The sequence below is a fragment of the Agelaius phoeniceus genome, chromosome 25 (genome assembly GCF_051311805.1).
Source record: "Agelaius phoeniceus isolate bAgePho1 chromosome 25, bAgePho1.hap1, whole genome shotgun sequence".
NCBI lineage: Eukaryota > Metazoa > Chordata > Aves > Passeriformes > Icteridae > Agelaius > Agelaius phoeniceus.
This window is the reverse complement of record NC_135289.1, coordinates 1,513,775-1,528,940: the sequence shown is the minus strand read 5'-3', so window position 1 is coordinate 1,528,940 and position 15,166 is coordinate 1,513,775. Positions and strand designations below refer to the sequence as shown.

General features: G+C 63.1%; 1 protein-coding gene across 1 annotated transcript in view; it reads right to left on the bottom strand.

Annotated features, from left to right (window-relative positions):
• The window catches only part of TEAD3 (TEA domain transcription factor 3), a 26,581-nt gene extending 11,415 nt beyond the window's left edge, over positions 1-15,166 (bottom strand). Inside the window, exons 1-3 of the mRNA XM_077190506.1 lie at positions 15,101-15,166; positions 3,626-3,879; positions 338-402 (exon numbers count right to left, since the gene is read on the bottom strand). Of these exons, the coding sequence (XP_077046621.1) occupies positions 338-402; positions 3,626-3,761 (201 nt within the window). The 5' untranslated portion in view covers positions 3,762-3,879; positions 15,101-15,166. The remainder of the gene's footprint in view (positions 1-337; positions 403-3,625; positions 3,880-15,100) is intronic.

Genomic DNA, 15,166 nt, shown 5'->3' with positions numbered 1-15,166 from the left:
TCAGAGAGACCCATGCAGGCACACACAGACAGACAGACACTGTCCAGAGAGAGTCTGGGGGCTCCTGCCACCCACAGGGTCACCCCAACCAGGTGGGGGGCCTGGATGCTGCCTGCCCCCCCCAGCCCCCGTTTCAAGGCATCCTGGGACTGAGGAGACCCGAGGGGTTTTGTGCTCACAGACGAAGGAAGCTCCTCGCAGAGGATGGGGAACCTGCTGGCAGCCGCAGTGGCTTGAGGAGGGGACACAGATGACAGTGGGACATCCGCTTACCTGGCACCGCCTCCCACCCCGCCCCGAGCCCACCCCAGGAGAAAAAAGCAGAGCAACGCCTCACCTGCTTCCTCGTCCGTGTCTTCCCCGTTCGCAGCTTGATGTAGCGGGCGATCAGCTCGTTACGACCTGCGGGCAGAGCCTGGGGTCAGCCCTGGCACACGGGGGGCATCAGCCCCGGACCCCGCGGGGCATCAGCCCTGGCACAGGGCGGGTCTCGGTCCCGGCACAGGGGGGGTCTCAGCCCCGGAATTCGGGGATCTCAGCCCCGGCACTCGGGGGGCTCAGCTCCGGCACAGGGGGAGTCTCAGCCCTGGCACATGGAGGGGGTCTCAGCCCCGGCACTCGGGGGGCATCAGCCCCAACACTCGGGGGTCTCAGCCCCGCACTCGGGGGTCTCAGCCCCAACACCCGGGGGTCTCAGCCCCGGCACAGGGGGAGTCTCAGCTCCGGCACATGGAGGGGGTCTCAGCCCCGCACTCGGGGGGTCTCAGCCCCGGTACACGGAGGTCTCGGCCCCGGAATTCGGGGATCTCAGCCCCAACACTCGGGGGTCTCAGCCCCGGAATTCGGGGATCTCAGCCCCAACACCCGGGGGTCTCAGCCCCAACACTCGGCGGTCTCAGCCCCGGCACTCGGGGGTCTCAGCCCCAACACCCGGGGGTCTCAGCCCCGGCACTCGGGGGTCTCAGCCCCGGAATTCGGGGATCTCAGCCCCAACACTCGGGGGTCTCAGCCCCGGCCCCGCGCCCCGCGCCCCCCGGGCCGGCGAGGGAGGCGCTGCCAGGAGGTGGCGCTGCCGCGACAGCGTCGGGGCGACCTCGGGGACACGGGGGTGGCCACGCCAGGCCAGGACACCCCCGATCCCCGGTTCCTCCCCATCCCCGGGCTCAGAGCGGGGCGACAGCCCCCAGGAACCCCCGCCACAAACCCCGGGGCAGCCCCAGCAGAGCCAGCGAGCCCACCCCGGGCAGCCGCGCCCGCAGGGGTCCCGGGCTGTCCCCCCCACCTCGGCATCCCCCTTCCCGTTCACAAGCCGTGCTGGCCTTTCCACCAGTATTTCCTAACGTCCTGGTCTAATTCGAAGCAGAAGTTGCTTTTGCGCCACATTTCAGGGGCCAGCTGTGGCCAATCTCCGTTCGAACGTCAGAGCAGCTGGGAGCTTTCTTCTCCCGGCCCCGGCCCCCCCGGCCCCGCCGCCGCCCCCCCGCGCACGGGGGCAGCCAGGCACGCCAGATTTATTTTAATGGACCAGATGGTCGCGGTTGGAACTTGTCGAAATGCCCTTGGAGCGGGTTTCGGCTTTAAAAGAATAAAAAAAAAATCCCTTAAAAAAAAAAAAAATTACGAACCCCCCCACCCCCTTCTTCCACCCCGATTGGCCCCCTCCCAGCCCCACAGCAACTGGGCCCTGCTGGGGGGACACACACATGGGGACAGACAGGGCCAGGTGGCACGCAGAGACAGCTGCCCCTTGCCAGGCGGGAGCTGGTGGGTGGGTGACAAAGGGGGTACCCCTGGCACGGCCAGCATGGCACCCTGGTGTCACCCTGAGGCACAGCTCCCACCCCTCCTGGCTCCCTCTCAGCACCTCGCAGGGGCCAGGGCTGCAAGGGTGTCCTCTGAACCCAGGTGAGATGACACCCACAGAAAGGACCCTGCTGCTGAGCCCCAGTTTGGGGGTACACCTTCAAAACCCCCCTTTGCATGCCCTGCTCCTGAATCCCATCCTCTGCCCCCCATACCCTGCAAATGGGATTGAAATATGGGCAAAAAATCCAGGGAAGAAATGTGGGGCCTTTGGGGACTCGGTGAGCCAGTGCCAGCCCCAGTGCCCAGCATCTCCTGCACCCATCCTGCCACACACCATGCCCAAGGCTGCACCCTCGCAGCCATCCCTGTGCCCACGTGCCCTGTCCCTTGTCCCTTTCCCTGTGATTCATCTGGACCGTGCCATTCCCTCCGAGAGGGCACGTCCTCCTCCAAATTACCACATTCCCCAAATTCCTCTCCCCTGACACCACCACGTGAACCAGTTGGACAGGCTGGGTTAAAAATAACCGAGTGTGTAGCAAGGCCCAGTGTGCCCGTGCTGGGTCCTGGCTCCCCAGCTCCCACCTTGCTTTGCCACCGCCACAGTGCTGGCACCAGCGTGGCAGGGGCTGGTACTGCCCTGGGCACCCATGGAACCCCCAAAAGGAGGGGTGTGAAGGACGGCAGAGGCACTGGCACACCGCTATGCCACATGCTGGCACTGCCTGTGCTGCCAGTGCCCCTGGTGCTCTTGGTAATGGCAGCCAGGGGTCCTGGGGGTCCCAGTGGGGAGGTTCTGGGGAAGGTGGGGGGGGAGATGAAAGGCGGGCAGGGGCTGCTGCCTCTTTAAGCAGCTGCCAGATGTCTCTGAAAGGCTGGAAAAACCGGTTGGGGCGTGCTTCGAAGGGCCAGGCTCCCGGCGGCACTTCAGCTATTCCCAGAGAAATCCAAAAAATGCATAGGCTTGGGAAGCCCTGTGCTCCCTCGCCTCCTCCTCCCTCACCCCGCTCCTGCAGCAGCCCCCATGCCGTGGGTGGGGGGCCCTGGCAGATGGGGTGGCACAGGTCGCTGGCACGGGTGTGGGGACAGTGGCACAGTGCTCTCCAGCAAGCCTTGTGCTTCTGCCCCTCTCTAGTAGCACTGGGGGAGGCATTGCTGTGACAGCAGCATCTGGGCAGGTGTATTTTAGAGGCTGGGGACAGAGATGCCAGCCCTGGTCCTGTTGTCACCATGGGGTGCTGGTAATATGGCAGCCTGCTCCTGACTCTGAGGTCACTGGCCCTTGGGGGTGACATCACGGGATGTGCAGGGCAGGAGGTACCAGTCCCTCCCCTGGCAGGGACAGGAGTTTGGGAAGGCACCAAAAACGAGGCTGACACTCCAAAATTATCCCCCTAGTTGGGCAGACCAACGAAATCACCAAAAGCTGAGCTGGGTGCGGGTGGCTTGGGTGGGTGAGTGACCCTTGCCACAGGGTGCTCTGGCCACCAGGTCCGGCTGGGGAAGGTTTGGGGAGGTGTGTGGAGGCACAGGGGAGCAGGAGGGCTGGGGCTGCCCTGGCCCCGCAGTCCCGTGCCCGCTCCCTGCCCCACGGCCTCACCAAACCAGTCAGTCCGGCAGGGCCGAGAGAGGGAGGGAGCGGGAGGGAGGGACACAGGTCACCGGCACCTCCCCAGCCCAGCCCAGCCCCGGGATCAACCCCAGCCAGCTGCTTTCGGGCTTGGGGGATGCTCGAGGGCGATACCCCAGCGTGGGTTTGGGGCAGGAGGTTTTTCAGTTCAGCCCTGCCCGGTGCCTGCACCCCGCCCCCGGCACTCACCGTACATCTTGCCCTCATCTGAGAGGATGATTTTCCTCCGGCCGCAGGGTGGGTAGATCGCCAGCGCCTCCTGGAAGCTCTGCTCGATGTCTGGACTCCACACTCCCTCGGCATCATTGTCCAGACTCTTGTCCATGCCGTCCTGGCCATCTTCCCGCCCCTCCCCAGGGCTGCCGCTGGCGTTCCAGCTGTTGGACGCTATGGTGCTGGCTGCTCTGGGCTCCGACCCTGAGCCCCCACGGATATGGGACAACCTGCTGGGACACAGGGGACACCTGTCAGAGCCAGCAGCCCCTGCTGGGGCATGGGGTGCAGTGACAGCGTGGTGCCAGCTCTGCTCCTGGCCTTTGCCCTGTTCTCACTGGCACCCAGAGCAGCATCTCATTGTAAGGCATCAGATACACAAACAGGCTTTCCTCGGGGGCAGAGCATGATTTCTATGAGTACCCCCAAATCCAAGCCACAAGTGACCACCCAGGATCCACCCAAATAAAGTCTGGGAAGGAAACTGCCCCCAGCTACTGTATTACCCATACAAGGAACTTGGGCACATGGTGTTTATGGCTGACACCTTGGGACAGGGTGGCAGCAGCCCCACAGCCTGTGAACCCTGACCCTGCTCCAGTACCCACTGCCAAACAGCAGTCTCTTTGGGCAAGCTGGCCCAAAAAACACCCCTAGGCCCCAAAATCCCAGCTCCACCATGCCTGGCAAAGGCAGAGCTGGGATTTGAAGGGAGATGCTGAGCAGCTCCAAGCCAGACCCCACTAATGGGAACCATGTGGCCCGAGCCGTCCAGCAGCCCTCCCCTGGTACCAGGAGAGGCCCCCCCACCCTGAGGATGCTCAGCTGGGGCCCCGGGCCCTTCCCGGCTGGTGGGTGATGCTGGGGAGCCTTCAACCCTCCTCCTCTTCCTCCTGCTGCTGCCCAGCTCGCAGCACAGCAGCGTTTCAGTGTTTTGCAATAACATGTTTGGCGGCAGCTGCCGGCGGTGGGAGCGGAGAGGTGTCTCCTGCGCCGCCGCGCTTCCCGGACGGGCTGGGAGTGTACAAAGGTCTCCAGCACAGACATCTCCTTTTAAAGGAACTGCTGAGCCCGCTGGCTCAAGTGCGCTGCAAGGCCTTGCTTGCTGCCTCTTTTTTTTTTTTTTTTTTTTTTTTCCTTTTATAAAAAAAGAAACTTAGCCCCCCCATCGCTCCTCTCCTCGCTCGTCGCGATGTGATGTCAGCCCCTCCGGTCCCGCCGCCCGTCCCCCCGCCGCCGCTCCCCCTCTTGCTGAGCACTGTGGCCAAATAAGGAGAACTGGATTGGAGGGATTGTAGGATCGAGCCAGCCGGCCAAGGCAGGGATGGCGGCAGCACTGCAGGACGGGCCAGAGGCACCCTGGCTGTGCCTGCTGCTGCTGCTGCCTCCGTGGGGCAGCAATGCAGGGCACAAACCCCGCAGGGGATGGGAGGGCAGGGAACACAGGGATGGAGAGGGTGGCATATGGGACAGGCCCAGGGGGATCCTCACTCCCCTCTACAGCCCAGAGCATCAGGGCTCTGTCCCAGTGGGCTGCGACTGTCCTGGTGCTGAGCCCTGGATGCTCTCCCAGGACCCCCACACTTGGGGAACCTGGCACTCCCCAGCTTCTGCAGCAGCCCCCAAAGGCCTCAAAGACCCCACAGCAGCCCTGTGGCAAACCCAGACCCCTCAGCACCGTGGCAGCTCAGTGCCCCCAGTGCCAGTCTCAGTGCCAGGGACTCTGCAGGCTGGTGCCAGCCCAGCACACAGCACCACAGGGCTGCCATCAGCTCACCCTGACAGGGGAAATTCCCAAGAGCTGGTGCTGGAGGGTGACTTTACAGGGACTCAGCAGACCCCCTGCCCTCCCCAGCTGATGGGTGTTTTGGGGGCCAAGGGAAAAGCTATAGACAGAGAGCAAAACCACCACGGGGCTGGCTGCACCCCTGCAGGCAGCGTGCCCAGCGCCCTGGGTCACCGTGCCAGGCACTGCCTGCCCAGGCAGGGTGACAGCTGACCCCACACCCTGCCTGTGACACCCGTGTCCCCCTCCCTTGGCGGTCCCCAGCCCCCTCCAGCAGGGAAATCCCAGCCCAGCCTTTTCAGGGAAGCTGGGAGAGGAGGGAGGGCGATGCTGGGGCCCCGGCCAAGGTGCGAGGAAGCAGCTCCTCCTCCTTCTCCTCCTCCTCCTCCTCCACCGAACCTGCTTTTGGCCAGGCATTGGAAGACATTGGATTTCCTGGAGGGAGGGTGCATGCACCGCGCTGACGCAAGGCACGGCCGAGTGCCGCTCCACCCTGCCCTTACAAAACACCAACAACAGCAGCAATTAGGGAACCGGCACGGCTGGACGGCCCGCGGAGACCGCGGCCAGACCTGCTCGGCACGGGCAAGGGGACCGGACCTGCCAGAAAATAATGTCACCGGCTGCTGCCTCGCAGCTGCTGCGCAGGGAGAGGGGCAGGGAGACCACCCCTCCCACGGCACGGGCATCTCTGCAGGGTTTGGGCATCCCAGAGACCACCCCTCCCACGGCACGGGCATCTCTGCAGGGTTTGGGCATCCCCAGGACCCCTGAGCCACATCCCCAGGGGATGCTTGCCCGCTCTGAGGATGCTCATCACTCATAAGTGGGGATGGTCACTGGCACCCAGCCCAGGGGGGTGTCCCCACTTCCAGCTCGCTCGGTTCCAATTCACTCCCTGAATTTGTGGGGGGCACACGCTGCAGCCCACAGCTCTAGAGGGTGATGGAGGGGGCTGCACCCTTGTGAGGTCCCCCAGTGGATGTGGGGCCCAGAGCAGGCCGGGCAGGATGCCTGCAGGGCAGGATGCCTCCAGGGCAGCCCTTATCTTCCTGCGAGGTCAAGGCTGCCCAGGAGACTGGGACGGTGTTCCTGCAGCTCCCAGGGCTTGGCCCCAGCACCAGGGGCAGGGGACATGAGGAAACCTGGGGCCTGAGCAGGCAGTGGGGCTGCAGGACCTGTTGGGAGAGCTGCTTGGGGCTGGGGGCCCTGCTAGAGCTCCAGGAAACCTCCTTAAACCCTGCAAATGCAAAGAGGGAAGGGCACCTGAGAAATGGGTGTTTTGTGGTGGGTGAGGGAAGGAAATACTTTGGAGGCAGCATCTGCAGTCAGAGAAGCACCGTGGGCACCCTGTGAGTGCTAAAAGACAGGAGCAAGGTGCTGCTGGATCCAGCACAACCAGCTGTGATAGGGATCGGGTCAGGGACGTGCAGGGTGGCACAGGGGAGAGCACCTGGGGCTGGGCACGGGGACATTGTGACACGGGCAGAGGCGCCCGTCCCTCCCACACTGCCCCCATGCACCCAGACCTCATCCTTGACCCGTGCTGCCAAGCTGGGGACAGCATATTCCTCTTCCCCAGCATGGTCAGCCCCAAAAGCATCATCCCATCTGGTGCACCATGAGGCACACCCCCAGCAGCCCTTGCACTGCCCCAAACCCTTGTGTGCTGCCCAAACTGGGACAGGGGTGGTGGTGGCTGCTGTCACAGCTCCTCCTCAAACCACCTGGAGTGGAGGGCACGGCCACCAGCACTGGCTCCACCAGGGGGATTGCAGCACAGCACAGCCCCAGCTGGCACTGCCCAGAGGGACAAGGTGTGGGGCAGAGCAGCCCCAAGGACGCCTTCTCACCTGGGGCTGCCCAGGTGGCAGGGGACACTGGGACAAAAAGGCTCTGCAAAGGTGCTGGGGACACTGCGGAGGCAAAGAACCCAGCAAAGACAGGGACGGGGGTCCAGCTGCATCCTGCCCCCATCCTGCCCCCATCCTGCCCCCATCCTGCCTCCCCATGCAGGGGGCCCAGGGCAATCCAGCCCTTCTCCCTCCCCCCTGCACCCAGACCCCACGGCAAAAGGATAAAAGTTCATGACAAGCCCGGGCAGGATCAGCACGGAGCAGCTCAGCCCTGCTCCAGCCCACTGCCCCTGCACCAGCCCTGTGGGGAGCATGAGGCTGCTGTCACCCCTCCTGAGGCTGCTGTCACCCCCTCCTTGTCACCGTGACTGATGGCACCCACACTCTGCAGGTGAGGGGGACACAAGTCCCCATCCTCCCTGGTGCTGAGCGTGTCCATGAGGCAGCAAAGCTGGGGCTCTAGGGCACCCCAGCTCCTCCTGTCCTGGCACTCTGGGCTCAGTGAGGGCACAGCTGGCACTGAGTTGTAGGCAGGCAGAGATTTCACTAACAAGCCCCTCATTTCAGGCAGGGGAGCTCTGGCTGGGGGCTGTGTCCCTGCTCCTGCCTCTCCCCACCTGGTGACACGGCCAGGAGGAATGCTGCCCACACAGTCACAGCTCTGCAGAGCCCCTGGAAGGAAACCCAAAAGCTGTGGAGCTCCTGGGGGACGCCAACAAGACCACAGCACCCCAGAGAAGATGCTGCTGTGTCCACTGCAGTGCACAGAGCAGGATGCTCTTGGCTCTGCCAGGATGGCCCAGGATGCTCTTGGCTCTGCCAGGATGACCCTGCAGCTCTTCACAGGAGCCCCATACCCCTGGCACCCTGCCCAGGGACCCTTTGGGAACACCCTGGTGCCCCATTCCTGCAGGGAAACACCATCCTGGCTGGCACATGGCTGTGCCAGGGACAGCCAGAGCTCACCGGGGCGGGTGGCGCGGCACGAGGGCGGTGAAAGGAGGTTTGTTTACATTGTGCTCCTCTTCCAAACAGCTCTCAGGCTGTGCCGAGGGATTCCCTGGCTCGGGGAGGGAACGGTGGCCACCCTGCTCTCTCCCACCCAGGTTTGCACCTCCTGACTGGCCACGTCCTCTCTGAAGGGTCCCCTGGCACAGTCTGGGGAGCCAGGCGGTGGCAGAGCCCCCAGTGCACCAGGCCAGCTCCCTGTGAGACAGCCCAGCTAATTTCCTGCCCTCTATCACTTCCTGTCCCTTCCGGCTTGGCGGGCGGCTCAGGAAGCAATCGGAGTGAGGAAACCACAGGAAGCCACGTGGCAGCATCCCACCAGGGTCAGGAGAACTGCCAGGGCTGCCCCGGGCTCCCCGTGCCCCCCAGCTCCAGCTGGACCCCAGCAGCCAAAGGCTCCCCCAGCTCCCGGCAAAGCCCTGAGCTGGCAGGGATGTGGCTGGTCAGGGATGCTCAGACCCCTCATCCCAGGGAGCTGTGGATGAACAAAGAGAAAATGTGAGCGATTTGCTCCCAAAACATTTGGGGCAGAGAGGAGGAAGGGGATCAGGCAAAGCCAGGGCACAGCTCCCTCCTAATGGCAGAATCACGGCCATCCAAACCATCCCCTCCATCTCCTCCTTCTCCCCAGTCCTGGCAGGGTGGCACAGCTGGGTTTCGCCTTCTGCAGGACCTGAGCCGGTTTTGCTCGAGTCTTCAGGCTCAGGACCCGAGGGCAGAGGACAGACGGACACTGTAACCCGGCGTGCCTCCCTGGCCCAATTACGCTGCCCTGCCCAGCCAGGACGGGGCGTTTCACCCAGCAGCGCATAAATAGAAAGCTTTTAGAGCATTAATTGCTCTCTGTGTTATGAAACGAGCTGGATGGAAACAACAGGGTTGGAGTTGCCTGCTGGGGATGGGCCACCCCCATGCTGTCCCGTGACACCCCCAGTGCTGGGAGCCCATGGCACAGCCAGTGCTGGACACGGCGCCCATTGGGGACTGCTGGATTTGCCAAAATATGGCATCCCAGGATGTCTTCTCCTCAACATCACCTGTAGATGAGCTGGGTGGCCACCGAGTCCTTGGGGACTCCCAGCTTGTCCCAAGGGGAAAACGAGAGTCTCTGGTATCAGGGGAGCACCAGGGAAGCCTGGGTCAGGCAGTTCTGTGCCTGCAGTGGGACCAGCCAGACATCCCAGGGACCCCACCAGCCCTCAGTCCTGCTCCTAGGAGGAGAAATGCCTCCACAGAAGAGCTCCAGGTGCTGCTGACCCCATTTTATGCCAGGGAAAACATCTCCCAGGGGGACACTACGAGGCAAGGAGGAGGAGGAGGAGGAGGAGGAGGAGGAGGAGGAGGAGGAGGAGGAGGAGGAGGAAGGCTGCAATGAATTTCACACCTGCCCCCAGCTGCCTCCACCCCCGTGAAACCCAAGCCTGCCCAGGGAGCAGCTGTGCCCACTGCCTGTGCTGTGGCACCCGCTGGAGCCCGGGCTTAGCACGGACTGCCACGCTCAGCTCCCAGTCAGAAAAACCCCGTGGGATGGGATGGGATGGGATGGGATGGGATGGGATGGGATGGGATGGGATGGGATGGGATGGGATGGGATGGGATGGGATGGGGGGTGTGAGCACTGGCTGGGGGGGATCAGCTCCTGGGACACTGGGCAGAGCGGCTGTCAGGCATCACCACCACCACAGAGATGTCCCTGGCTGCCAGAGCCTGACACAGAATGTGACACTGCGCTGTCACCCGGCCACTATGACCCCTGCGAGGGGGGCATGCTTCCCGGCCCTCCTGCTTGAAGCAGTGCCCAGCTGAGGTGCTCCAGGAGCTGCAATAGCAGGTACAGGCTGCCCTGCACAAACCCCATCAGTGCCTTTATTCCCAGAAAGGGATATTTTGATTTAGCACCATTTTGCTGCCACCACTCCAGACATTCCCAGCGAACAATCCCTTGTGCGTGCCAGGAGCGTGCTGGGAGCCCGTGGCAGCTCATCACCTCCTCCCAGCATCTCCTGCCCCTGCCCCAGCCCAGAGCTGCAGACGGGCACAGCGACTCCAGCTCCCGCAGATTGAAAAATTGCTCTGGAATCCTTGGGGAGGAAAACTGCTAAAAATACATGAAGGCAGTATTCTTGGTAAAAGAAGGAGCTCCAGCGAGGAGCATGGCCCAAGAGAGTGTGTGTTAGACCCCTGCCCAGCACGCTGATGTCCAAACACCTCAGCTGGACCTAACAACTCTTCAGTGCCACCCGGGCAAGGCTGCAAGGGGACACAACAGCCACCCCACGCAAGAGCTGGAGCCCAAACTCGTGCCACAGCTGGGCACAGGTGCTGGCAAGCAGGGAGAGCAGAGAACCCTGCCCAACTCACACAAAGCCGGGCAGGGAAAAGCAGGGTCTCGGACCAGACCTTCTCTCCTGAACTGTGAAGCTCCCAGATCTTCCTGCTAATAAAAACCCGACGCTCGGTTGGGTCGGGAGCTCGCATGCCTGCGTGCGGGTGTGCTTCTTCCTAAACCCGAATTGCCTAAGCCGGCGGGGGGAGGCAGGAGCTGGCTGCCTCTGGGGGAAGGGCGAGGAGCTGGCATGGGAACGGCAGCCCATCCTCCACGCACCCGCGTCTGTAAACTTTGAACATCTTCCGGAGAGAAGTTAGTGGCTATTGTGAACAGCTGGATCTAATTTTACGAGGAGCGAGGAGGAGACAGTTGTGGGGAAATAATAAGGCTTGGCGCTCACAGGCGAGGATCCCCGAGCCCGGCCAGCCTTCCTGCCTCCGCCGCACTCCGCCGGGGGAGCGCCGGCGAGACGGTCACGGGGAAACTGAGGCACGGAGCAGCGCGGGGCTCGCCCGCCTCCTGGATAACGCCAGCCGGGAGTGCGGGGCTTTGCCCTTGAGTGTTTCCCCGGCTCCACCGCCCCTCCAGCAGCGGGGCATCCGCGGGGCACGGCTCCTCCTCAGAGCACCAAACTGGGCCCCCTTGGCATCCCACGGCAGCATCTCCAGAGCCAGGGTCACCCCAGCGCTCACTCTCGATGCTCGTGGGCACCGCGGTGCGAGTGCGACACCTCCCTCCAGCCGGCTGCTTCCCCCGAGGCTCTGCCCACCGCCTAAAATTAGCTGCAGCCCTGCTGTCCCCTCCCCGGCCACCCCCCGCAGCCCGGGGAGCTCTGCCAGCACACGCTCCGGGCCCGTCCCGATCCCCCGGCAGCAAAGGGGGAAGGGGACCGAGCAGCCTCCTCCATCACTCACTCCCAGCTCGCCTGCCGCCCGGCAGCCAGCGCTGCCCGCGAGCAGCGCAGCCCCGCCGTCACCTCAGCGCCTCCGGCTCGCAGGAGTGTGCCCGGGGTGAGCTCGGGGTCGGATTTATGGAGCAGAGACCCAGCACGGCCTGTGACACACCCAGTGCCCCGCTGGGAGGTGGCAGCGGTGCTAACGCTGGGTTTCGGGGCTGCTGTTGTCTCGTGGCAGCGTAATGGGGGATGCTGGGGGTGTTGGAGCATCACATCTGTTTGGGACGGGATGGGGGGATGAGTTCCATGGGGGTTTGTGCTGCCAGGATGGGACGTGCCTCATGCAATCAGTATCTCCCCAAATCCTTCACCCACAGCTGAAGCATAGAGCCCTACATGAACACTGTCACCACAAGGCCACCATGTGCCATCCCCAAAAACGAGACCACGGGGCCCATGGCCTGTCACCTCCAAAGGGCTCATCCTCATGGGCTCATCAGGAACCCTGCCACGAGCTGCACGGGGAGCCCAAAACAGCACCAGCACCACACAAGCCCCTGCTCCCACCTCCACAGCCAGGCCAGCGGCTGACCGGCAGCACCAGGAGCTTTTCCCGGGGCCCCTCGCTCCCATTTCACAGGCGGGGAAAGCTGAAGCAGCGGGAGCGGAGCTGCAGCAGCATGCCCAGACCCGCAGCAGGATCCGGACGTGCGTTATCGCGCAGGGGGGGCCGCTGCAGGATGGTGCGGGGCATGGCCCCGCCGGCTCACCCCATCATTACCTTCCCTCCCTCCTTCTCTCCCTCCCTCCCTCCCTCCAAAAAAACATTTCATAAGTCGCCACGTGACGGTGGCAATAGCGAACGCCCATGCGCTTCAGGTGTCTGCCCCAACCACAACACGCAGGTGCCTGGGCTCGGCCGCCGTGGCTGCCAGCCTGGCCCCCACCCCAAAAAACACCTTGGACAAACAGCTGAGGAGGTCAGGGCATGGCCGGGCCACTCAGCAAATCCCCCGTGGATGGAAGCTCCCAAAATCAAGGGTGGTTGGTAATAAACCATCCACCAGTGGCGCTCAGGGTGATGTAAACACTGCGGCTGTCCCGCCAGCCCCTCGCCACAGCCATCAAGGATTTAATGAGAGAGGGAAGCTCCCAGAGATGGGATAGTTTTTGGAAAGTATCCGTCCAGTTCAGTGATGGATGGAGAGATTCCAACCTCACTAAGAGCCTCAGGATGGCTCTTGTCACACAAATCCCAGCAGCACGCCTGGTTAGGGTTTTGCTGCCCTTTCTCCCCTCTTCCCCTCCATTTTCCACTCCCACAGACAGAAGAAGTACGAACGCAGGAAAACACAATTCCCCCCCTCAAAACAGCCCAAAATTGCCCATTTTTGCCCTTTCTGGCTGCTGTGTGCCTGCACCCAGTCTCACCACCGAGCTCACCTGCCACCAGCCTCGTGCTGTCTGTGTGTTTGATGGGAGCTGCGCGGTTACTTGCTTTTTAATACATTAATTATAGCTGATTACCGCTGCCACCCCCACCTCCTCGGTGCCATGACCTGCTCACACACCGCCAGGAAAAGGCTCCTTCCTTGGGCACAGCGCCAGGGCCACCGGGACTCGCCTCCCAACCCACTTGGTGGTGGCAAGATGGGGATTAAATGGTGATTAAAAGGAGATGCTGTTTCTGATATCATGATAAACAGCCACCGCGTGCCATGGCAAATGGGTGCAAGTCCCTTTTCCTGATGGAGCTGGAGGATTCTGCTTTGGAGGAAAGGGATTTTACATGTGGGATGACTGCTGGAGGGTTATGCTGGTTGAAACATCCCCCCCACTCTGAGCTGCACCCCAATGTTGCAGCCACCATGGGCAGGACGAGGCTCCTTGAAGTACCTGGGTGCCATTTATAGAAGGTGCCTGGACCCGTTGCTTTCAGAGGGTTATTCCTGTCAGAAAATCCAGTGTGGTGCCAGCCACAGGCCCACGGTGAGGAGGTAGCTGGGTACCCGAGGTCCCTGGGGATGGCAATGTCCCCCTGTGCCACCCAGCTGTCAGGAGGAGCTGCTCACCCCATCTGCAGTCTCTTCCCATGGGAATGCTGACCCTGTAACACCCAAACAGGGCCAAATCCAGCGCCTTCTCCCCATGGGACAGTCATGCTCGTCCTCTCTGGTGGGGAAGTGCTGGGGCACTGCCACAGTGACCATCACCTGCCCTGCCACCAGGATCCCAGCCCCCCTACCCATTTCTCTTCCAGCTTCAATCACCGAGTGACCTCAGCAAGCCCTCACCCCTCACCTGCTTTGGGGACCCTTTTTCTCCCAGTCCCGGGGGAAATTACCCCCAAGGACTATGGGCTGTGAGGCCACAGAGGCCCCAGCTCCAGTGGGTGCACGGGGGGCACATCAGCCTGGCAAACCCCAATTCTCCACTCAGCATCACGAGCCCTCCAGCGCCGGGGGGAGGCTGGCAGCCGGGCTGGCAGGGCCCCCCAGGGTGGCCGGGCACTGCCAATGCCCTGACTCACGACACGCACGTACCCGCGCGGGGTAAAGCGATAGGAGGGGAGAGAGGATGCCGGAGCCCAAAATACCCCGGCGTGCCTGACACAGGAGATTATCGCTTCACTGATGGGACCATCGCCCAGCCCGGCTTGTCCCGGCTCCCTGCAAAGCACCAAAACCCCCCAAAATCCCAGCCTTCACCTTTCCCCCTGCCAACCACCCAACAGCAGTGAGCAGCTGCAGGGTGCCCACCACACCAGCCAGGACGCTGGTATCATTTCCAGCTGGTTTCTCCCCAAACTGTTTTTTTTCTCAGTCAGTAGAAGCCAAATGTGTTGTGTAGGGCCTGAGCGGTTTCGAGGGGTTGGAGGTGGGTGGCTCTGCGAGGGCTTGGCCGTATTTTCCTTCCAAGGGGGTTAAGGGGAAAAAAAAACAACACCAAACCCAAGGAGGGTGTAAAAATAAAATAATAATAATAATAATAAAGATGACACACTGCTGAAAATTATACATCTAATTGCCGCCTTGTTAGCAAAGCACCCCTATGACGAGGCACAAAGTGTTTAGCATACAGTCAGTGCATGGTCATCCCCTACATGCGTGTGACACACATGTAGCGTGACACGCGGGTGACCCCGCACCTCACCCGCGACCCTCTCCCGAGGGGCTCCGGCCGGGGCGGGCAATCCCCGTCCGCAACGTCCGGCGCCCGCCCCGATCGCTCCCGACGTGCGGGCACAAGGCCCCTTTGTCACCCCGGGGATGCGGCGCGGGGGGACTCGGCGGGGACCGTGCGGGGGCAGCGCAGCCCCGACGGGGCGGGAGCCCGGGAACGCGACGGGGGGGAGCGAGAACAGCCCGACTGTGCCCCCCACGCACGCACCCCATCGGGGGAGGCACCGAGCTCCGGCCGGGGGCGAGCAGGGCTGGAGCGACCCCGGCGCCCCCCGCCATCCGCCGGGGCTCGGTGCAGGCGGAGGGCTGCGGGCCGGGAGGAAGGAGGGGCTGGAGGAGGAGGAGGAGGAGGCGGAGGAAGGGGGGTTGGGAGTCTCTTCCCGGCGAGCGCTTACCTGCTCCGTGCTCCGGAGGGGCTGGGCCGGCCGCGGTGCCGGGAGCGGGGCCGGGGCCGGGCCGGG